This window comes from Paramisgurnus dabryanus, chromosome 5 (assembly GCF_030506205.2).
Source record: "Paramisgurnus dabryanus chromosome 5, PD_genome_1.1, whole genome shotgun sequence".
Classification (NCBI taxonomy): domain Eukaryota; kingdom Metazoa; phylum Chordata; class Actinopteri; order Cypriniformes; family Cobitidae; genus Paramisgurnus; species Paramisgurnus dabryanus.
Window position 1 is genome coordinate 27248994 of NC_133341.1, and position 25525 is coordinate 27274518.

The 25525-nt window shown below is 39.2% G+C and overlaps 2 protein-coding genes across 2 annotated transcripts in view; one reads left to right on the forward strand and one right to left on the reverse strand.

The window, feature by feature from the left end:
* The first annotated feature begins 14596 nt into the window (after positions 1 to 14596).
* kctd10 (potassium channel tetramerization domain containing 10) lies at positions 14597 to 18918 on the forward strand. The gene is made up of 7 exons (XM_065250774.2): positions 14597 to 14724; positions 15460 to 15673; positions 15757 to 15926; positions 16009 to 16095; positions 16986 to 17038; positions 17128 to 17323; positions 17394 to 18918. Exons 1-7 carry the CDS (start codon positions 14722 to 14724, stop codon positions 17610 to 17612), a joined length of 942 nt encoding a protein of 313 aa, XP_065106846.1. The 5' UTR covers positions 14597 to 14721; the 3' UTR covers positions 17613 to 18918.
* A 145-nt stretch (positions 18919 to 19063) lies between these two features.
* myo1ha (myosin IHa) overlaps positions 19064 to 25525 on the reverse strand; it is a 32510-nt gene continuing 26048 nt past the window's right edge. Inside the window, exons 22-33 of the mRNA XM_073814812.1 lie at positions 25403 to 25479; positions 25258 to 25326; positions 24911 to 24995; positions 24667 to 24829; positions 22994 to 23077; positions 22793 to 22886; positions 22648 to 22703; positions 22428 to 22563; positions 22280 to 22350; positions 20334 to 20431; positions 20154 to 20253; positions 19064 to 19213 (exon numbers count right to left, since the gene is read on the reverse strand). Coding sequence (XP_073670913.1) covers positions 19187 to 19213; positions 20154 to 20253; positions 20334 to 20431; positions 22280 to 22350; positions 22428 to 22563; positions 22648 to 22703; positions 22793 to 22886; positions 22994 to 23077; positions 24667 to 24829; positions 24911 to 24995; positions 25258 to 25326; positions 25403 to 25479 — 1060 coding nt within the window. The 3' untranslated portion in view covers positions 19064 to 19186. The remainder of the gene's footprint in view (positions 19214 to 20153; positions 20254 to 20333; positions 20432 to 22279; positions 22351 to 22427; positions 22564 to 22647; positions 22704 to 22792; positions 22887 to 22993; positions 23078 to 24666; positions 24830 to 24910; positions 24996 to 25257; positions 25327 to 25402; positions 25480 to 25525) is intronic.

Consider the following 25525-nt stretch of genomic DNA (forward strand, 5'->3'; position numbering starts at 1 on the left):
TTTTGGACTACTGGTGGCGCTATAGAGTTACTGCTAAAGACCCCATTTTTGGTCACATGACTATTTATGACCACCTCTACAACTGTGCCAAATTTCATCATTTTCCTATGTACGGTTCATAGGGCTGCCATAGACTCCCATTGGGGAAAAATAATAATAATAATAATAATAATAATAAATATAGCTGCAAGCAGCAACACGGGGTCAAGCACCTTCGGCGCAATGCACACACAGCACAGCAAGCACACAAAGCACAGCAAGTTCACATTGCACAGCAAGCACACAAAGCACAGCAAGCACACAAATCACAGCAGGCACACAAAGCACAGCAAGCTCACAATGCACAGCAAGCACACAAAGCACAGCAAGCTCACAATGCACAGCAAGCACACAAAGCACAGCAAGCACACAAATCACAGCAGGCACACAAAGCACAGCAAGCTCACAATGCACAGCAAGCACACAAAGCACAGCAAGCTCACAATGCACAGCAAGCACACAAAGCACAGCAATTACACAAAGCACAGCAAGCTCACAAAGCACAGCAAGCACACAAAGCACAGCAAGCAAGCACGCAAAGCACAGCAAGCAAGCACACAAAGCACAGTAATCTCACAAAGCACAGCAAACTCACAAAGCACAGCAAGCACACAAAGCACAGCAAGCTCACAAAGCACAGCAAGCTCACAAAGCACAGCAAACTCACAAAGCAAAGCAAACACACAAAACACAGCAAGCTCACAAAGCACAGCAAGCACCCAAGGCACAGTAAGCACACAAAGAACAGCAAACTCACAAAGCACAGCAAGCACACAAAGCACAGCAAGCTCACAAAGCACAGCAAGCTCACAAAGCACAGCAAGCTCACAAAGAACAGCAAACTCACAAAGCACAGTAAGCACACAAAGCACAGCAAGCTCACAAAGCACAGCAAGCTCACAAAGCACAGCAAGCTCACAAAGCACAGCAAGCTCACAAAGCACAGCAAGCACACAAAGCACAGTAAGCACACAAAGCACAGCAAGCACACAAAGCATAGCAACAAAAAAAGCACTGCAAGCACACAAAGCACAGCAAGCACAGCAAACTCACAAAGCACAGCAAGCTCACAAAGCACAGCAAGCTCACAAAGCACAGCAAACTCACAAAGCACAGCAAGCTCACAAAGCACAGCAAGCACACAAAGCACAGTAAGCACACAAAGCACAGCAAGCACACACAGCATAGCAACAAAAAAAGCACTGCAAGCACACAAAGCACAGCAAGCTCACAAAGCACAGCAAGCTCACAAAGCACAACCAGCACACAAAGCACAGCAAACTCCCAAAGCACAGCAAGCACACAAAGCACACAAAGCACAGAAAGCACAGCAAGAACCACCACAATGCAGAGCAACAACAGCAAACATGGAAAAATAGAACACATTTGAACTACAGACAGGTTGAGAAGAACTGATGAGGAAGAACAAAATACCTGACTCAGGTGGGATTCAAACCCAGGAACTCAGAATCTCAATACATATGATTAACTTGATGCGCCACTCAGATGACACAGCTCATGAGGCAGCAGAAAAGAGATTAGAAAGCTACAAGGATTAACATATGTCAAATTAGTTTATAAACCCTAGGTGGCGCTGTACTCTGACTTCTCAGGTACCTTCAGGATATCATGTCAAAGCTCCTTATCAATTTTTGCACAGATATGTCCAATAGTTCAAAAAATATAACAATTTATGTCAAATTTCAAAATGGCGGACAGGCGGTTCAGTCAAACCTGGCATAATTCACATCGACAGATGCGGCATGAGGTAAGCAATCCATAGACATCAAGATCATAATTTTCTGACAAACAGTTCAGAAGTTATGGGCAAAAATAGCCTATTTTATTATCTCATAACCCATAGGTGGCGCTGTCACCAAATTTGGCATGGACCCCAAGTTCATGGTCGACATGAAGTGTACCAAATTTCATTTCAATTGATCAAAGAATGACCGAGCTACAGCTTCAGAACCATTTTTGCGTCAACCTTGTTAAGTTTGCGCATTTATTACTTTTGAACAAAGATAAATATCAAAATTCTGTTCGGTCATTTCTATGCGGCTCACTCCAAAGATCATCTGTGCCAAATCTCATAAGAATTGAACCGCATTTGAAGGAGGAGTAGCGAAAAAACGAAATACTGTACATTTCAAAATGGCTGCTACTGTAATGGGTGGAGTCTTACTGTAAAGTATCAAATTCAATAAGCGGGATGAGAGCAATCACGTGTACTAAGTAGAATTTTCATAGATCAAATGGTTCACCAGTTATAACAGTTTGAACATTGAATTTTTGGACTACTGGTGGCGCTATAGAGTTACTGCTAAAGACCCCATTTTTGGTCACATGACTATTTATGACCACCTCTACAACTGTGCCAAATTTCATCATTTTCCTATGTACGGTTCATAGGGCTGCCATAGACTCCTATTGGGGAAAAATAATAATAATAATAATAATAATAAATATAGCTGCAAGCAGCAACACGGGGTCAAGCACCTTCGGCGCAATGCACACTCAGCACAGCAAGCACACAAAGCACAGCAAGTTCACAATGCACAGCAAGCACACAAAGCACAGCAATTACACAAATCACAGCAGGCACACAAAGCACAGCAAGCTCACAAAGCACAGCAAGCACACAAAGCACAGCAAGCACACAAAGCACAGCAAGCACACAAAGCACAGCAAGCTCACAATGCACAGCAAGCACACAAAGCACAGCAAGCTCACAATGCACAGCAAGCACACAAAGCACAGCAATTACACAAAGCACAACAAGCTCGCAAAGCACAGCAAGCACACAAAGCACAGCAAGCACGCAAAGCACAGCAAGCACACAAAGCACAGTAATCTCACAAAGCATAGCAAACTCACAAAGCACAGCAAGCACACAAAGCACAGCAAGCTCACAAAGCACAGCAAGCTCACAAAGCACAGCAAACTCACAAAGCACAGCAAGCACACAAAGCACAGCAAGCTCACAAAGCACAGCAAGCTCACAAAGCACAGCAAGCTCACAATGCACAGCAAGCACACAAAGCACAGCAAGCTCACAATGCACAGCAAGCACACAAAGCACAGCAATTACACAAAGCACAGCAAGCTCGCAAAGCACAGCAAGCTCGCAAAGCACAGCAAGCACGCAAAGCACAGCAAGCACGCAAAGCACAGCAAGCACACAAAGCACAGTAATCTCACAAAGCATAGCAAACTCACAAAGCACAGCAAGCACACAAAGCACAGCAATTACACAAATCACAGCAGGCACACAAAGCACAGCAAGCTCACAAAGCACAGCAAGCACACAAAGCACAGCAAGCACACAAAGCACATCAAGCTCACAATGCACAGCAAGCACACAAAGCACAGCAAGCTCACAATGCACAGCAAGCACACAAAGCACAGCAATTACACAAAGCACAGCAAGCTCACAAAGCACAGCAAGCACACAAAGCACAGCAAGCACGCAAAGCACAGCAAGCACGCAAAGAAAAGTAATCTCACAAAGCACAGCAAACTCACAAAGCACAGCAAGCACACAAAGCACAGCAAGCTCACAAAGCACAGCAAGCTCACAAAGCACAGCAAACTCACAAAGCAAAGCAAACACATAAAACACAGCAATCTCACAAAGCACTGCAAGCACCCAAGGCACAGTAAGCACACAAAGAACAGCAAACTCACAAAGCACAGCAAGCACACAAAGCACAGCAAGCTCACAAAGCACAGCAAGCACACAAAGCACAGTAAGCACACAAAGCACAGCAAGCACACAAAGCATAGCAACAAAAAAAGCACTGCAAGCACACAAAGCACAGCAAGCACAGCAAGCTCACAAAGCACAGCAAGCTCACAAAGCACAACCAGCACACAAAGCACAGCAAACTCCCAAAGCACAGCAAGCACACAAAGCACACAAAGCCGAGAAAGCACAGCAAGAACCACCACAATGCAGAGCAACAACAGCAAACATGGAAAAATAGAACACATTTGAACTACAGACAGTTTGAGAAGAACTGATGAGGAAGAACAAAATACCTGACTCAGGTGGGATTCAAACCCAGGAACTCAGAATCTCAATACATATGATTAACTTGATGCGCCAGTCAGATGACACAGCTCATGAGGCAGCAGAAAAGAGATTAGAAAGCTACAAGGATTAACATATGTCAAATTAGTTTATAAACCCTAGGTGGCGCTGTACTCTGACTTCTCAGGTACCTTCAGGATATCATGTCAAAGCTCCTTATCAATTTTTGTGCAGATATGTCCAATAGTTCAAAAAATATAACAATTTATGTCAAATTTCAAAATGGCGGACAGGCGGTTCAGTCAAACCTGGCATAATACACATTGACAGATGCGGCATGAGGCAAGGTATCCATAGACAGCAAGTTCATAATTTTCTGACAAACAGTTCAGTAGTTATGGGCAAAAATATCATTTTTTTAAATCTCAAGACCCATAGGTGGCGCTGTCACCAAATTTGGCATGGACCCCAGGTTCATGGTCAACATTAAGTGTACCAAATTTTATTTCAATTGATCAAAGAATGACCGAGCTACAGCTTCAGAACCATTTTTGCGTCAACCTTGTTAAGTTTGCGCATTTATTACTTTTGAACAAAAATAATTATAAAAATTCTGTTCGGTCATTTCTGTGCGGATCACTCCAAAGATCATCTGTGCCAAATCTCATAAGAATTGAACCACGTTTGAAGAAGGAGTAGCGAAAAAACGAAATACTGTACATTTCAAAATGGCCGCTACTGTAATGGGTGGAGTCTTACTGTAAAGTATCAAATTCAATAAGCGGGATGAGAGCAATCACGTGTACTAAGTAGAATTTTCATAGATCAAATGGTTCACCAGTTATAACAGTTTGAACATTGAATTTTTGGACTACTGGTGGCGCTATAGAGTTACTGCTAAAGACCCCATTTTTGGTCACATGACTATTTATGACCACCTCTACAACTGTGCCAAATTTCATCATTTTCCTATGTACGGTTCATAGGGCTGCCATAGACTCCCATTGGGGAAAAATAATAATAATAATAAATATAGCTGCAAGCAGCGATTCGGGGCCAAGCACCTTTAGCGCAATGAGCACCCAAAGCACAGCAAGCAACATAGAAGGTATCAATAACCCAATGCTCACTGACCACCCAAGGTGCATCAAGAACACAAAGCGCAGCAAGTACCCAAAGCGTTGCAATGACAGAGCAGAACCACCGCAGTGCAGAGCAGCAACAGAAAACATGGCAAAAATAGAACATATGTGAACTACAGACAGGTCAAGAAGAATAGGTGGGAAAGAACAAAACTTTAATAGAAGAAACTAACACCTGCCTCAGGCTGGATTCAAACCCATGAACTCAGGATCTCTATGCATACGACGTAGACAGATGTGCCACTCAGTAGACACAGCTCAAGGAGAAGCAGAAAAGAGCTTACATGCCATACAAAGAATTCAGAAGTTATAAGCAGTTCTATAAGAACTGTTATAGTTTATAACCCCTAGGTGGCGCTATTCTCTGATTTCCTCAGGACATCATGTCGAAGCTCCCTACCGATTTTTGCCCCGATATATATGATACTTCAAAAGTTATAGCAAATTATCACAAATTTCTAAATGGCGGACAGGCGATTCAGTCAAAGCCGGCATAATACATATCGACAGATGCGTCATGAGCCATGGAATCCGTAGACACCACGATCATAATTTTCTGACAAACGATTCAGAAGTTATGCGCAAAAATAGCCTTTTTTCCTATCTCATGACCCATAGGTGGCGCTGTCACCAAATTTGGCATGGACCCCCATTTCATGGTCGACATGAAGTGTACCAAATTTCATCTCGATTGATCAAAGAATGACCGAGATACAGCTTCAGAACCAATTTTGCGTCAATCTCGTTAAGTTCACGCATTAATTACTTTTAAATTAAGAAAAATATCAAAATTCTGTTCGGTCATTTCTATGCGGCTCACTCCAAAGATCGCATGTGCCAAATCTCATAAGAATTGAACCAAATTTGAAGGAGGAGTAGCGAAAAAACGAAATACTGTACATTTCAAAATGGCCGCTACTGTAATGGGTGGAGTCTTACTGTAAGGTATTAAAAACAATAAGCATGAGGAGAGCAATCACGTGTACTAAGTAGAATTTTCATAGAGCAAATGGATCATGAGTTATAACCATTTGAACATTGAATTTTTGAGATGATGGTGGCGCTATAGAGTTACTGCTAGAGACCCCATTTTTGGCCACATGACTATTTATGACCACCACTACAACTGTGCCAAATTTCATCATTTTCCTACATACGGTTCATAGGGCTGCCATAGACTCCCATTGGGGAAGAAGAAAAATTTACTAACAGAAACAATGACCAATATAGCTGCAAGCAGCAACACGGGGTCAAGCACCTTCGGCGCAATGCACACACAGCACAGCAAGCACACAAAGCACGGCAAGTTCACAATGCACAGCAAGCACACAAAGCACAGCAATTACACAAATCACAGCAGGCACACAAAGCACAGCAAGCTCACAAAGCACAGCAAGCACAAAAAGCACAGCAAGCACACAAAGCACAGCAAGCACACAAAGCACAGCAAGCTCACAATGCACAGCAAGCACACAAAGCACAGCAAGCTCACAATGCACAGCAAGCACACAAAGCACAGCAATTACACAAAGCACAGCAAGCTCACAAAGCACAGCAAGCACGCAAAGCACAGCAAGCACGCAAAGCACAGCAAGCACACAAAGCACAGTAATCTCACAAAGCACAGCAATTACACAAAGCACAGCAAGCTCACAAAGCACAGCAAGCACACAAAGCACAGCAAGCACGCAAAGCACAGCAAGCACACAAAGCACAGTAATCTCACAAAGCACAGCAAACTCACAAAGCACAGCAAGCACACAAAGAACAGCAAGCTCACAAAGCACAGCAAGCACACAAAGCACAGCAAGCACGCAAAGCACAGCAAGCACACAAAGCACAGCAAGCTCACAAAGCACAGCAAACTCACAAAGCGCAGCAAGCACACAAAGCACAGCAAGCTCACAAAGCACAGCAAGCTCACAAAGCACAGCAAACTCACAAAGCACAGCAAGCTCACAATGCACAGCAAGCACACAAAGCACAGCAAGCTCACAATGCACAGCAAGCACACAAAGCACAGCAATTACACAAAGCACAGCAAGCTCACAAAGCACAGCAAGCACACAAAGCACAGCAAGCACGCAAAGCACAGCAAGCACACAAAGCACAGTAATCTCACAAAGCACAGCAAACTCACAAAGCACAGCAAGCAAACAAAGCACAGCAAGCTCACAAAGCACAGCAAGCTCACAAAGCACAGCAAACTCACAAAGCGCAGCAAGCACACAAAGCACAGCAAGCTCACAAAGCACAGCAAGCTCACAAAGCACAGCAAACTCACAAAGCACAGCAAGCTCACAAAGCACAGCAAGCACACAAGGCACAGTAAGCACACAAAGCACAGCAAGCACACAAAGCATAGCAACAAAAAAAGCACTGCAAGCACAGCAAGCACAGCAAGCTCACAAAGCACAGCAAGCTCACAAAGCACAACCAGCACACAAAGCACAGCAAACTCCCAAAGCACAGCAAGCACACAAAGCACACAAAGCACAGAAAGCACAGCAAGAACCACCACAATGCAGAGCAACAACAGCAAACATGGAAAAATAGAACACATTTGAACTACAGACAGGTTGAGAAGAACTGATGAGGAAGAACAAAATACCTGACTCAGGTGGGATTCAAACCCAGGAACTCAGAATCTCAATACATATGATTAACTTGATGCGCCACTCAGATGACACAGCTCATGAGGCAGCAGAAAAGAGATTAGAAAGCTACAAGGATTAACATATGTCAAATTAGTGTATAAACCCTAGGTGGCGCTGTACTCTGACTTCTCAGGTACCTTCAGGATATCATGTCAAAGCTCCTTATCAATTTTTGCACAGATATGTCCAATAGTTCAAAAAATATAACAATTTATGTCAAATTTCAAAATGGCGGACAGGCGGTTCAGTCAAACCTGGCATAATTCACATCGACTGATGCGGCATGAGGTAAGCAATCCATAGACATCAAGATCATAATTTTCTGACAAACAGTTCAGAAGTTATGGGCAAAAATAGCCTATTTTATTATCTCATAACCCATAGGTGGCGCTGTCACCAAATTTGGCATGGACCCCAAGTTCATGGTCGACATGAAGTGTACCAAATTTCATTTCAATTGATCAAAGAATGACCGAGCTACAGCTTCAGAACCATTTTTGCGTCAACCTTGTTAAGTTTGCGCATTTATTACTTTTGAACAAAGATAAATATCAAAATTCTGTTCGGTCATTTCTATGCGGCTCACTCCAAAGATCATCTGTGCCAAATCTCATAAGAATTGAACCGCATTTGAAGGAGGAGTAGCGAAAAAACGAAATACTGTACATTTCAAAATGGCTGCTACTGTAATGGGTGGAGTCTTACTGTAAAGTATCAAATTCAATAAGCGGGATGAGAGCAATCACGTGTACCAAGTAGAATTTTCATAGATCAAATGGTTCACTATTTATAACAGTTTGAACATTGAATTTTTGGACTACTGGTGGCGCTATAGAGTTATTGCTAGACACCCCATTTTTGGTCACATGACTATTTATGATCACCACTACAACTGTGCCAAATTTCATCATTTTCCTATGTACGGTTCATAGGGCTGCCATAGACTCCCATTGGGGAATAATAATAATAATAATAATAATAATAATACTAACAATTACAATAGGTGTCTCAGCACCTTCGGTGCTTGACCCCTAATAATAATAATAATAATACTAACAATTACAATAGGTGTCTCAGCACCTTCGGTGCTTGACCCCTAATAATAATACTAACAATTACAATAGGTGTCTCAGCACCTTCGGTGCTTGACCCCTAAATATAGCTGCAAGCAGCAACACGGGGTCAAGCACCTTCGGCGCAATGCACACACAGCACAGCAAGCACACAAAGCACGGCAAGCTCACAAAGCAGAGCAATTACACAAATCACAGCAAGCTCACAAAGCACAGCAAGCACACAAAGCACAGCAAGCACACAAAGCACAGCAAGCTCACAATGCACAGCAAGCACACAAGCACAGCAATTACACAAATCACAGCAGGCACACAAAGCACAGCAAGCTCACAAAGCACAGCAAGCACACAAAGCACAGCAAGCACACAAAGCACAGCAAGCCCACAAAGCACAGCAAGCTCACAAAGCACAGCAAGCACACAAAGCACAGCAAGCTCACAAAGCACAGCAAGCTCACAAAGCACATCAAGCACACAAAGCACAGCAAGCACACAAAGCACAGCAAGCAAACAAAGCATAGCAAGCTCACAAAGCACAGCAAGCACACAAAGCACATCAATTACACAAATCACAACAGGCATACAAAGCACAGCAAGCTCACAAAGCACAGCAAGCACACAAAGCACAGCAGGCACACAAAGCACAGCAAGCACACAAAGCACAGCAAGCTCACAAAGCACAGCAAGCACACAAAGCACAGCAAGCACACAAAGCACAGCAAGCTCACAATGCACACCAAGCACACAAAGCACAGCAATTACACAAATCACAGCAGGCACACAAAGCACAGTAAGCTCACAAAGCACAGCAAGCACACAAAGCACAGCAAGCTCACAAAGCACAGCAAGCACACAAAGCACAGCAAGCACAGCAAGCACACAAAGCATAGCAAGCTCACAAAGCACAGCAAGCACACAAAGCACATTAATTACACAAATCACAGCAGGCACTCAAAGCACAGCAAGCTCACAAAGCACAGCAAGCACACAAAGCACAGCAAGCACACAAAGCACAGCAAGCACACAAAGCACAGCAAGTACACAAAGCATAGCAAGCTCACAAAGCACAGCAAGCACACAAAGCACAGCAAGCTCACAAAGCACAGCAAGCTCACAAAGCACAGCAAGCACACAAAGCACAGCAAGCTCACAAAGCACAGCAAGCACACAAAGCACAGTAAGCTCACAAAGCACAGCAAGCTCACAAAGCACAGCAAGCACACAAAGCACAGCAAGCACACAAAGCACAGCAAGCACCATAAATTGCATCAAAAACGCAAGGCTCAGGAATCATAGAGCAGAACCACCACAATGCAGAGCAACAACAGCAAACATGGAAAAATAGAACACATGTGAACTACAGACAGGTTTAGAAGAATTGATGAGGAAGAACAAAATACCCGACTCAGGTGGGATTCGAACCCAGGATCTCAGAATCTCAATGCATACGATTAACTAGGTGCGCCACTCAGTTGACACAGTTCATTGGGCAGCAGAAAGAGATAACAGTATAATATCAATAAGAATTGTAATAGTTTATAACCCCTAGGTGGCGCTGTACTCTGACTTCCCAGGTAACTTCAGGACATCATGTCAAAGCTCCTTACCAATTTTTGTGCGGATATGTCAAATAGTTCAAAAAATATAACAATTTATGTTAAATTTCAAAATGGCAGACAGGTGGTTCGGTCAAACCCGGCATAATACACATTGACAGATGCGGCATGAGGTAAGCAATCCATAGACATCAAGATCATAATTTTCTGACAAGCAGTTCAGAAGTTATGGGCAAAAATAGCCTATTTTATTATCTCATGACCCATAGGTGGCGCTGTCACCAAATTTGGCATGGACCCCAAGATCATGGTCCACATGAAGTGTACCAAATTTCATTTCAATTGATCAAAGAATGACTGAGCTACAGCTTCAGAACCATTTTTGCGTCAACCTCGTTAAGTTTGCGCATTTATTACTTTTGAACAAAGATAAATATCAAAATTCTGTTCGGTCATTTCTATGCGGCTCACTCCAAAGATCATCTGTGCCAAATTTCATAAGAATTGAACCATATTTGAAGGAGGAGTAGCGAAAAAACGAAATACTGTACATTTCAAAATGGCCGCTACTGTAATGGGTGGAGTCTTACTGTAAAGTATCAAATTCAATAAGCGGGATGAGAGCAATCACGTGTACTAAGCAGAATTTTCATAGATCAAATGGTTCACCAATTATAACAGTTTGAACATTGAATTTTTGGACTACTGGTGGCGCTATAGAGTTACTGCTAAAGACCCCATTTTTGGTCACATGACTATTTATGACCACCTCTACATCTGTGCCAAATTTCATCATTTTCCTATGTACGGTTCATAGGGCTGCCATAGACTCCCATTGGGGAAAAATAATAATAATAATAATAATAATAATAATAATACTAACAATTACAATAGGTGTCTCAGCACCTTCGGTGCTTGACCCCTAATAATACTAACAATTACAATAGGTGTCTCAGCACCTTCGGTGCTTGACCCCTAATAATAATAAGAAAACCATCAATTGCAATAGTGGCCTGCCGCCCTGTGGGCTTGGCCCCTAACAATTTGACTGTCTTATCCGTACACAATGACACAATGACTTGTTATTCTGATGGCACTGACATGTTCATTGACACAGATATTTAATTTTGAGAGATGAACTAAGTATTTTGAGTAAAAGAGTGGCTTTTGCAGGTTATCCATGATGTTTTGCTATTTGTACAAATTGTTTTGAGAAATGCACTTACTGTTTTGCAAATTGTGAGTATGATTCGAGAAATGTACCAAAGCGACTGAGAAAAACTGTAACAGTTATCATTTTGATGAATAGTATTTACATTGTTTCATTATATTGTATACTGAAGGCTTAGTTGTAACACTGTATTACAACTACCCCGCTGTGTAAAAAATTATTTCAATGCCAGCTATCAGTTACTAGGAGATTGTGTGTTATGTGTTATGTTTTAGGTAACAACAGTGATTAAAATAATATAAGATTGGATTTGGTAACTTACCCAAATTAGAAATCGAAAAAAAAATAAGATGAAGAAATTTACTTTTTTGCCTTCAATTTACATAACGCTCATATTTCGAGATTTCCGAACAGCGAAAATGTACCCGTGATAAACAATACGATATTGGCTACATAAAAAAGTCGTGTGTGTTGTTTTATTTGGCTTAGAGATATTCAATTAAAGTCTTCCGTACATCTGTTGTCAACATTTTTTAATTATGTTTTTTCCGCGGGAGCCATATTAATATCACAAATTCACGCGCCAACGCATATATCTATTGTGCAGCTGGGTTGTATTAGGTTGCCAAATTGAGTTCACAATTGGATTAAAATTTGTAAGAGTTATTGATTGTGTTAGTACAATGCGTTTTCTACAAGATCTGTAAACTAGACAACCTTTCAATATTATATTGATGTGATTTATGTAACGGTTTAGGTCATAAAATTTACGGCCGTTTTCCGTATAGAAATAACAAAACAGGAGAGAGGCGTGAGATGTGTGAAATACGGGAGACTTCCGGGAAAAAAACATAATTATTTTTTGACAGGTATGAGCTTAATAAACTATAATAAAAAGCATGTTAATTAATTATCATATTACCAAAATCAGTTAGCGTCCAACACAAGTGTCTACTGCGCTTCGTAATCTTTCCTACCTGTCCTGCATTGTTTCTCAGCTAAGAGTTTCCAACCTTTACAACTTCTACCCCTACCACTTATGACCAAAGAAAGTGCAGAATTCGCTTTATATAGCCCCCCATTGTTGCGTCATGCGTTCTAAATTCCATGATGTCATCTGTGTCAACAAGACATCTGGGTCACGTGGGTGCCAAGCCATCCAACCAACCACGATGGAGGAGGCGGGACAAATTCTAAATTAACTAACCATGTGGATTTGTTTCATGATGTGTTAAAAATGCATTACGATTCTTAAATTTAAAATAAATGTTATATTTATTGATAAATTCGATTCGACGCTTCAAAATTTGATCACTGTTTATGAAAAAGCGGTTGCAGTGAGGACAATTTCACTGATTATAAAATTAATATTATTAATAAAAAATACAAATGGCCTAATCGTTCTCATTCTTTACTTTTATCCGTGTAATATCCATTATCATGTTTTATTTTCAACTAACATTCATTTTCTGTGTTTAAAAACGATTTTTCGTTATAGCTATTTTCCATCTTTAAAATGTTTTCTTCAATATTTATCACCATACTTCCAAAATATTTTTTTCCTACTATGGAAGTCAATGGTCACTATCTGCTGTGTGTTTACCATCATTTATCAAAATATTTTCGTCATCATTTATCAAAATACTTCCAAAGAATTGTTTTCCCATTTTTTTCCTATTTACTGATAAAACTTTGATATATTACAGAATTAATGACCCCAAAGTTTTCCATTTTATTCCTTTATATTGCACATTTTGCTCATACTTGTTATTCATGAAAGTCCACTAGATGGCACCATGTTTATTTGATTCAAAGTTTCAGACAAAACTTTTTGGGAATCAAAAAAACTATTTGGGAATCAAACCTTCAAAGACAATTATTTTCAAAACTCGCCTGCCTTAAATTTCTCTTAAAGGGATAGTTCACCCAAAAATAAAAATTTAGTCATAGGCTACATGTTGTTTTAGACCTGTATGAATTTCTTTTTTCTGATGAACACAAAAGAAGATATTTTGAGAAATGATGGTAAGTACACAGCTGAATGTAACCATTGACTTACAAAATAGGAAACAATTACTTTGGAAGTATTTTGATAAATGTTAAAGAAGATATTTTGATAAATGATGGTAAACACACAGCAGATAGTGACCATTGACTTCCATAGTAGGAAAAAAATATTTTGGAAGTATGGTGATAAATGTTGAAGAAAATATTTTGATAAATGACGGTGAGCACACCGTTTACGGTACCCATTAATTCCATCATATTTTTATTCCTACTATGGAAGTCTATGGTTACTGCTGTGTGTTTACCATCATTTATCAGAATATCTTCTTTTGTGTTTATCAGAAAAAAATTCATACAGATTTAGAACAACATGAGGGTGAGTAAATGATGACAGAATTTTCATTTTAAAGTGAACTATCCCTTTAACTCTAGGTTGCAGATGTGCTCACCATTAGCTTTTTTATAGCTCTGAATCCAGCACTTTGGTCGATGTTATGTTTATTCTTTTTAAATGACCACCAGCTTTATGAGTTTGTGCACAAAACGTGGTGCTTTATGTGCACCGAATGGGTTGGGTATTTATTATTTAATAATAATTACAACATTTTCAGGATAACAAAATAATTACAATATTTAAGGGGCCTTTTCTGACGCCAAAACATAAATATGTAAAAAAAAAAAAAACATAAAAAACATAATGGTTTCACCACAGTGCATGTTCAAGCACTGTTTCAATGATATCTAATATTTCTATTTTCTGTATCAGAGGAAAAGTTATTGTATCTTGACAACAAATTTTATGATGGAGCTTTTTTGTTAAATACAAAATTAAGTATATAATAGCAACAATAACAGGAAGATTGCCGAGGCGTGGTTATTTCCTATCTACTGTATTGTACTGAAATTTAAAGCGCGAGCCTGTATTCGCTCAGCGAGCTGAGCTCGTGCGGCGCGTAACCTTGCAGCCTCGTGCACGAGTCTGGGTTGCAACCGGAAGTGAGCTAATTCCAGACCAGGAGGCCCGAAAGCATCGGGGTATTTCTATGGTAAATTTTAACATTTTTCCCTTTATTACACTTAATTCTTTGCTCTCCGCCTCTGTATTTGATTATAACTAATTATGTGGTGTAACTGTAGTCTTTATTGAGTATTCGCATTTTTATTTCCGTAAAGAAATGAAGATAACAAGTTGCTTGCTAGTAGTTTAGCTATTTTAACTCTAGAAGTCATCCGTTTCTGATAAGTAACTTAAAAAGAAATAGTTTCTTTCCTTATTGTTCAGTTGGTAACGATGTATTTACACACAGATTTGACTTTGAAATGTATAGAGTTGGATTTATAAAAAAACAGCAGGTTTTGATGTGACGTTATATACGCCCTCTCACTGAATGAGGGATTTGTTTTGTTTAATGTTTGGCTGTCAATTTATGCATTCACGTGGCATATTCATATAGAAAGCATTTAACATCAGCTTTAGTGGGTACATATATAAAATATGTATTTTGTTAAAATAACACTTCTGAGAAATGTCTCATAAAATATAATGAACACTGTACAAAATAAAGACAGATAGCTAGGTAGATACTTTTCCACTTTCTTGAAACCGAACACTGTTTTTGTTTATACATGTGTCTTGTTTATATAATTACATTTATGTATATGGCAGATAATTTTATTAAAAGTGACTTTATCATATACACTTTATCAATATCTAAGCATCGAACCCACAAACTCGTCTGCCGCTAATGCTAATGCAATGCTCTACCATCCCTGATTTCCAGGAAGAGATGTCAGGAGAAAGTGTGGTGAGCTCGGCTGTGCCGGCAGCTACAACTCGGACCACCTCTTTTAAGGGGTCCAGTCCTAGCTCCAAGTATGTGAAGCTGAATGTTGGGGGGGCACTGTACTACACCACCATGCAGACCCTGACCAAACAGGACACCATGCTGAAGGCCATGTTTAGTGGCCGTATGGAGGTCCTCACAGATAGTGAAGGTAAACGTAATGATGTCTTCAAATAGATCATCGAACGAGGCCTGTTTCAGGATATAAGTCTCACTCTTGGACTCTTTCTGCAGGTTGGATTTTGATTGACAGGTGTGGGAAGCACTTTGGGACAATCCTGAACTATTTGAGAGATGGGGTCGTCCCCTTACCTGAGAGTCGGAGGGAGACGGAGGAGTTGTTGGCGGAGGCAAAATATTACCTGGTACAGGGGCTGGTGGATGAATGTCAGGCAGCATTACAGGTAGGGTAGATATACAAAATATACACCGTAGTATTTCTGTGTATTTAAAAAAAATCATATTATTGTTTTTAATTGTGTTCAGAACAAAGATGCATATGAACCGTTCTGTAAAGTACCACTGGTGACATCATCCAAAGAGGAACAGAGACTTATTGCTACTGCCAACAAGGTACAAATCCTTCGCAGCTAAATGCCGTTTGGTGATTCTCACGAAATCCAGATTTAGAAGGTGTCCAGCATCAGAATTTTTATAAAGCCCTTGAAGCCAATTTTTGTTTTGCACATATAAGATTAAGGTCTGAACTTACTATAACCATTCTTTTTAGAGGATGTAAAAAATATTTCCTATAAAATTATTTAAATTTTTTTTAGATTATCATTATCAAAAATTATCATTACCGCAACATATTACATTAAATATATGCATTTACAAGCTCATGTTTCAGAAATGAGAACTAAAAAATTGTCTAGGTACTATGACAAACAAAATTTTAACTTTTATCTGGAGAGAAAAAATAAGAACTGCTTACCTGGTAGCCATCTTGAGTGTCACAGTCAATTTTATCCCTTTCATCAATTTTTTTTGGAAATGTTAATTCCTTGAGGGCTTAAACAATGATTGAAAATTGTTGCGGAGGATGAGAAAATTGATCTTGGACACATTTATATTCCTTATTATTGTCTCTACGTTTACCAGTGATCACCAAATACCACATGTTTTTTTTTTACTGTAAATGTTTATAGTATAACATGCACTAAAGCTTTTTATTTTTGTAGATTTTTTTTTATTATAAATATTTTCATGTCAAAGAACCCAAATCCAGTCATGGAGACGTTGCGGTAATGAAAATGTTCCCCTTAAATGTGCAAAAAAACTAAATTGGCTTGTATGATGTAATTTGAAATCATGTGCAAAATAGTACACGAAGAGATGTTTGTAATTGTATGCTTTACTTTTTTTATCAAAATGTTTCATGACACCTCATAAGTCTAATTCCGCGAGAATCACCTGTTTGCTTTTTCAACGTATAGAGCTTTGACGTCTTTCTTTGTTCACAGCCTACAGTTAAACTGCTGTACAATAGGAGCAACAATAAGTATTCCTATACTAGGTAAGATGGCTTCAGTGTTTGAGTTGGAAAGCAAATGGAAGATACAGTTACTGAGATTTGACCTGATCTACTTTGTCCTTACTTTATAGCAACTCTGATGACAACATGTTGAAGAACATTGAGCTATTTGACAAGCTGTCCCTGAGGTTTAATGGCCGGGTGCTCTTCATCAAGGATGTGATTGGTGACGAAATCTGTTGCTGGTCCTTTTATGGTCAAGGAAGGAAGATTGCAGAAGTGTGCTGTACATCAATAGTCTACGCTACTGAAAAGAAGCAGACCAAGGTGAATGGTCGTCCATGTTAATGCTTTTAATAAAAAAATTATATACCAATATATGACCCGCTCCTCACAGGTTGAGTTCCCAGAGGCTCGCATTTATGAAGAGACCCTCAACATCCTGCTCTACGAGTCTCAAGATGGCCGCGGACCCGATAATGCACTCCTGGAGGCCACTGGGGGCGCTGCAGGTCGATCTCACCACATCGATGAAGACGAAGAGAGGGAGCGCATCGAAAGGGTGCGAAGGATACACATCAAACGCCCGGATGACCGCACTCATCATCATCAGTGACCCTGCTGTTTACCCTCTCTTTAGTGCCTTAACGACCACCAGCGCTTCAGTTACGCCCCTTTATTTGCACATGGACACGTCTGTTAAAAGATTATACTGCGACGAATCCGCTTCCTTATAGAAGGTGATACTCTAAATAAGTAGTATTTAATACCTTGATATGTCACATAGAAGGTTGAATATAGCATATAGGGCAGCATGTTCAAGCCGTTAGCATGGCAAAATATGGGCATTGATTTTTAATGTGTACAACTTATAAATGGTTTTACTGCATTGACATTCCATTTTGCCCTATTTGCTATTTTTAAAGTGAATTATAACGAATTTGACTATTATAACTATCATTAAATTATAGATTTGCATTTAAAGAATATTATCATAATTGAAGTGTCAGTCAGTTATTACTTTTATTGAGTATTATATGTCCAGTGTAATGGTGTGCGCGTCATTTTAACGTGTTCTGTTTAAGTAAATACTGTAGGGTTCCTGGTGCCTTATAGGTTAATACTGTGCTCTTCATGTGTGAGTTTTGTAGCTTTTGAGTTTATACCCTATTGATTTCTGTTTATAAGTGTTGGAGCCGAAATTCGCTGTGCTGTTATGTCTTAATTCGATGTTTTGATTGAGCGACAGGACTTTTGCGAATGTTTGTCGGTCTTTTTGTTCAGTGAAGGAGTAATTTTGCCTTATGAGAATTCAATGCAGGGACTGAGAAAACCAGACCTCCATATCACTGCACTCAATTATTTCTCATCCTTTTCTTCTTGCGCAGAATGATTATTTTTTTAGGTAACCTGCAGAGGAGAGTATGGGTGATGGTTTTTTAAAGTATGTCATATGGATTGTGGTCAGTAGAGGGCAGTATAGTGATGATCAAGATGATCAAAACCTTCATCACAATCTTCAACGCTTTCAGATCTTTACATACCAGTTTTAAATCCCATCAAGTTAATTATGCCTTTGGTTGGTAGGCGATCACATACAAGACATTGAGATGTAGTAAGGAGTGTTCGGATGTATGTGTGTAACTAATTAATGGACATCAAATACATATGGGTGTGTAATTAGAGACTTGACCATGTCAGAGGAGCTTCAGAAAGAACAGGAGAACAAACTCCTCCCACTGCATTGCGTAGTGTCACAGATAGTTGTGCTCTCTAGTTTTATTAAAGTTGTATTAAAAAATGAAGTCTGAAATACTGTAGAGAAGTTTGTACAGATGTGCACATAAAAATGTTTTACATAGAAATTATTTATACACATGTTATCGCAAATAAAGATTTCTACAATTTTGTAGGCCAAAGTATGCATTGCTTTGTCTTTAATTTCTGTGGTTTGCATGCATTTAATAAAAAAAAAATATTCATAGCAAGTTGTTTTGCACCATAATATGAAAATTAAATTGAGTAAAAATGTACATCATCACAAGAATGGTCATCTCAAAAGCAATGTTTATAAAAGCAATTTTTTTATCGATTATTGCAGTCATTTGGGGGAGAGCGAGTGGAGTAAGAGATCCTCTTCCATAAGGGTTTCCCTCATGAAATATATATCATTTAAATCCCCTGTTTACATCATCGAGACTTGATCCGTGGAGCCACCTGTGATAATGAAAGTGTCACTGTCTGAAATCTTAAGCAGTACAGAAACAAAAAAGTGTTAAATTAGAAACTAAAGCTACGTTCACACTGCAGGCAAAAGTGGCCCAAATCCAACTTTTTTGCCCAAATGTGACCCATATCTGATTTTCTACACTGTCAAAAATAAAGGTACAAAGCTGTGACTGGGGCAGTACCCTTTAAAAAGGTCCTAATATGTACCATTTAGGTACAAATATGTATCTTTGAATGGACAATATGTACCTTTGAAGTACTAATATGCACTCTTTGGGTACAACGGTGTACCTTTTTGAAAGGGTACTGTCCCAGTGAAAACTTTTTTTGTACCTTTATTTCTGAGAGTGTATGACTATTTGAACAACAGCACAAATCCAATTTTTTCAAATCATGCCCAGGCCACTTTCATATGTGGTCCTAAATCGGATACATATTTTATGTTTTGCAACGCTATGGCGCCTTTCATCCGACTTTTACAAACATGATCCCTGTTTATTCCAGTTGCACCTCACTACAGAACACAACATTCAGGCGTATATAAATTCAGGAACAAAGTATATAAAGTGGGAGGAGTTGGATCTAGATCCAACCCTGCCCTCTGGATGTCGTGTTCTGGAGTGAGGACCATCTTGTTTATTCCCGCAAACACAGTGCGCTGCGTCTGACGTCACGTCTTCGGCGCATGCAGGTCACTTCAGGGTCATATACGGTTCACATGAGAATGATGGCAGTTGCATTTAAATGATAATGTGAGCAACAGCGCAAAAAAATCTGAACTGAACATTAAAGGAGTAGTCCACTTTAAAGATGGGGTCCATTGACTTTTCATAGTAGGAAAAAATATGGTAAGTCAATGGGCCCTATCTTTAAAGCGGACTACTCCTTTAAGACCTGCAGTGTGAACTAAGCCCACCTAACCACTTACCACCGTCAGATGTCCATTTTTGCCCTTATAAACCATAGGCTCTTGTCCAATGCTAAAGTCTACACAGTTCTCCTTGCCTGCATGGATCTCAAACTTTATGCTGTGAGAGAAATAACTTTTAGCTTAACAACTTCCATACCAAACACTAAATAATTTAAGAATAGTTGAAAATGTCTTTACCTTCCTTGAACCACCTTGATGTTGTTCTGCTTTTTTGAAACCATTGCCAGTTTGGTTAAAGCTTCAAAGAGGTGGTCACACTCCAGTATCAGGTCCCCCTTGGATAAAAAAAGAACAATATTACCCCACCATAATAATTTCGTATTTAAGTACACTGTTAAAAAGTGGTCAAAATATGTACACAAGCTGTCACTTTAAAAATTTCCTAATATGTACCACTAGGTACAGATATGTGTACATTTGGTACCAAAATATTTATCTTTGATGTAGTAATATGAAGGGTGCATTTTGTGAAAAAATCAGGGTGTTCAAATATTTTTCTTTCTGAAAACAAATTATGAACCACAGGCTTATACTGACTATTCAGGGTATAAAGCCATTTAACTGTTGAAATAAAATATAATAATAAATTATATAAAATACCCGCCCCGGGTGAGATTCGAACTGATCGAATGGTCTGGCATGGGGGTTTTGCTTTAACAAGGAGGCTTAGGCCATGAGCTCTAACATCTTTTAATAGAGCACTTTTGAGGTTGGGGAGTGATTAGCGAATTGAAAATGCGTTAAATAGAAACAACAATTTCACAAAAACTCCCATAACGAAAAAAAATATGTGCTTATATATTTTGTCCCCATTGGAGATAAACATAATACCCCCATTCCCTCTCCAGCAAATCGCACCCTGATAATATGCACCCTTTGGTACCAATATGTACCTCTGAGGTACTAAGGCTACGTTTACACGGAAACGATCTGAAGAGAAAACGCAAAAGTGGTGTTGCATTATCACTTTTTATTTCGCGTTTATACAAATGTTTGGGGGGAAATCTGCGTGCATATGGTGACGCAAAAGTGTGTGATATTTAATGTAGTAGGCACTCCAGGCGGCTAGGTGGCAATGTGAAGCACTGACACACAACAACACCAAGTCCACACGCTTGCGTACAACTTTGTTCTTCCTTGTTCTCCCAGGTCTTGTCCAAAGCCATCTGATTTGCTTCCGACAAATTGGCCCTTCAACACTTTGATAGAGGTAATTAAATGCTCCTTCGTACAAAAGACTCTTATCAGAGCTGCTATGGCAAATGGAAGGTCCGATGTATGGAAATAATCCGACATGTTTGTTGTTATTTTCCTGAACTGGCGCATGACTGTGACGTAAATGCGTACGCGACGAGACCCACCATGAGCAGACTTCTGCGTTTTTACCCTTTAAGGGCTCGATACAGTTGTGCATAGGTCCTACGACGTAGCCGCGATGGCGTAGGTTCCGCGTCGGTTTTTATTTATACTTTTGCGTCGTCGTCCGCGTCGACGTGCAAACACATGCGCAGACTGCTGGTAGGCAGTAACCACACGTGAAACCACAGTAGCAGCGTGAACGTCAAAGAAGAAGAAGCTAAGCAAGTTAAACCACAAACGAAGAAGAAACAGCAACTTGTTGTGTATAATTTGAGAAGACCAGCAATGATGGAAGTAAATAAACAGCGACTTTGTTGCAGTTTGAGTTAGATCAATCCTCAACTTGGCTCATCTTTGTTTTCACCGTCTCAAACGGAAATACCTATGACACAGTTTTTTTTACCTGATGGGAGGGGTTCTGGTGGATCAATCGTAGATCTGACGCAGTGTTAAAATTTTTGCGAGGTGCACGTCAAGCTACGCAGACCTACGCACAGGCTACGGATAGCCTACGCCGTAGCTAAGGCATAGAACTTACGCACGAGTATAAATCGGGCTTTAGGCGGGAACGCGACGGTAGAGCGTTTTTAAGATTTCCATCGCTGTGTAAACGAAAGGCACATCCGATAAAACATTTGAGCGTTCTTGTGTAAACAGGGCCTAATATGAACTCCTTAGGTGCAAAGCTTTATCCGGATGTACATTGATCCAATTTTTTACAACATAACAGAAAGTAGTATTTACTTGATGTTTGGTCTGCTCACCTTCTGTTTTGGATCATCACAAGCGACATGGAGAATCATAATGGAGTCACCCAGATTACTGACAGATACACCTGCAGATAAAGGCCACAAAGATCAATTCATCATGCTGTGAACTTCAATGCAAATACATTTGTGACCACATGATCACCTTTTAAAGAAACATAGTCTACTCTCTGTTTGATCTTGGCTTCCTCCACCATGTAGACAGCAGCCTGGGTAAAGATGAGCTGTCTTTGTCTGGATTTAAATCCATTCCTGTCATACTTCACAACAGGAACACTGTACTGCAGAGAGGGAACGTGAGGAGAACATCATAAGATCTCATTCTTCTCCGCATGATTAACATCAGCGAGATTATTTTGGTATACCTTGATACGTTCATGTCGTATGGTCTGAAGAACCCTCATATTTATATCTTGCTCACCTTGTCAGCATGTTGAGGATGGAGGGAATATGTTAAAAACAGAATGTGCAAAACCGAGGAAAGAAGAATGAAATATATACTCTACTGACTGATCCTGGTGTCCACAAAAGGTACGCTGATGCTCGGAGGATAGCTGTCTTTCTTTCCTTTAAACATGGCACTAGTTACTACTTTTTGTTGTAGCTGTGAAAAGGCAACAACATCAATATCATTCATCATGGTCTCAGTCATGGTGTTATCATCTATATGGTTAAATGAATGACACAAAGAACAACGATATTAATATTAACCTGTGCTTTTCTCTGAGCTGTGAGTCCCCGGACATACGTCCTCACCATCATACGAGTATGCAGCTGACGCAGAATCTCTGAGGTCTACACACATCAATGTCAAAAGACTTTCCCAATAAATGATCAATGAAATAATCATGCTCATGAAAAATAATTGCTGCAGATACTTTTTGTATACAGTATCTCAAAATTTTCAAATTTCAAATCAAATTGCATTTATTTTTAAGCAAATTTTCTTAAAAGGTTAAAGTTTAAACACAGTTCAAAACTATTTAAGACATTTAAACAATTTGTACACTTCTTGGTTGTGAAATGTTTTCTAGCACCTGTGTGAACTTGACAACTGATTTGGTGCATTCACTGAAATATAACTGGTTTAAATTAGTGCTGGGAAAGATTAATCGTGATTAATCGCACCCAAAATGTGATTTTGGCAATATGAGTATGTGCTGTGTATAATTAATATGTATATATAAATACACACACATTCATGTATGTATTTAAGAAACATTTACATGTGTATATATATATATTTATTTATATTTGTATATATTCCATATAATATATAAACTAAAAAATTATATATAAATAAAAACATTCTGAAATGAATATATGTATGTGTGTGTGGTTAAATATACATAATAATTACACACAGCACCAACTCATATATTATGCCAAAACTCACTTTAATTTGTATGCAATTAATCGTGATTAATCTTTGCCCAGCACTAGTTTAAATGAATTGCAAAAATGTCTCAAAGGTTTATTATTTGCCACTTCATTTGGTATTTTGTTATGCAATAAAAAAATTGTGCTGGGCAAAGATGAATCGCGATTAATCGCATACAAAATATATATATTTTTGCATAATATGTGTGTGAACTGTGTGTAATTATGTATATTTAACCATACACACATACATATATTCATTTCAGATTTCTTTCATTTATATATAATATAGAATATATAAATATATATATATATATATATATATATATATATATATATATATATATATATATATACACACACACATGTAAATGTTTCTTAAATACATACATGAATGTATGAACACACTCATATATTAAGCCATACTTTTATTTTGTATGCAATTAATCGCGATTAATCTTTGCCCAGCACAAAAAAAATTCTACTATCCAAACATCATAGATATCTACACTAGATGTCGCCTTGGCTACGGCAGCTCATTGGACCGAATGCATCAACTAGAGCCGCCATCTTGAAACAGGGGAGCCCCGCATCAGCGTCATTGTAGGCAATGGTGTAAACGGAAATAAAATCACCATAAATCGTCATGAATGTGATTTTCTTGGTTTTCTTTTGGTTCGTTTCAACAGTCAGACATGTATTTAGCATTGAGTACAGAAAAAATTAAAGTTTAGATATTATGAAAATCTACTTTTTCTAACTGTTATGCATAGTGCTAGTAGGCCTAACATCCATACGCAGCACAAAGTCCGGCATCATCCAAGAATTCGAAGTACAGGCGGGGATAGCAGCTTAACCTAATTACTTCCTATGACAAGACCCCTGTTCTAAGATGGCGGCGGTTTTGATGCATGCTTAGAACCCCAAGGCGATATCTAGTGTATATCTATGTTCAAACATTTGGACACACCATTGCGAACCTCAAATTTGACATTTCTGAATACCTCTGTCATAACTGGAGGTGGGGTCAGCCATGTGGTCTTGTCCAATACAGTCTTTGGTAAGTTATTTTTAAGTCGATTTAGGTAGCTCTGTCGGACGAAAGCCAGGTATTCTGAGTTGTCTGTAGTTTTTGCCTCTCGTCGTGTGATATAGCCCTTTATAAACCTACATGGATAGCAACGCATACCATAATCTCTTACAACTGAAAAACAACATGTACTACTACTAAGAACTAATTTTACTGACTTTTTAATAACTTTGACAGCCCAGGCTCTGCGGTCTCTCTCCTTTCGTGCCTGCACCCCCCTCCAGCAGGTCTCGATTTTCGTAGCTAATACAAATGTTTTCAACGTGAGCACTTGAAGAACTGATTCAATAAAAAATCATTTACTCTGTATATGTCTACGTGCTGTAATAAACATCATTGGAACAACCTTTCTATCAACCAATCAGATTAGGTGTAGGATTAGGTTTAGGGGCCATTACACCATTCTTATCTTATCTTTAGCGGTAAGATGATCTAGTAGGACATCTTAATTGGCAAAACAGTGACAGTAAAAGAGACTGTGAATGATATCAAATATTTTTCTCACCAGCCTCTTTCTGTTTTCTAAATTCTCCTTTAGCTCTGTAACCTTTGTATTTGGCTTGTATTCTTGTAGCTGTAATAGAAACACTGCTATAATGTGATGTTGAAAATGTAAACTCTCTCATTGGAGTTATCTGTTACTTACTTACCCAGTTCATGTTTGCAGATTTCAAAAGCATCTTCAGTGGCAAAAAGAGTCCTAGCATATCGAATAAATATCTTTGTCCTTGAATTAGAAGTGAGACATTTCATTTGATTTTAACTCTGAGAAG

Excerpts from the sequence above, each read along its gene's own strand:
- kctd10 (XM_065250774.2), top strand. Across the intron at positions 15,674-15,756 it reads GGTCCTCACAGATAGTGAAG|GTTGGATTTTGATTGACAGG; the intron begins GTAAACGTAATG and ends CTCTTTCTGCAG. Across the intron at positions 16,096-16,985 it reads TTATTGCTACTGCCAACAAG|CCTACAGTTAAACTGCTGTA; the intron begins GTACAAATCCTT and ends CTTTGTTCACAG.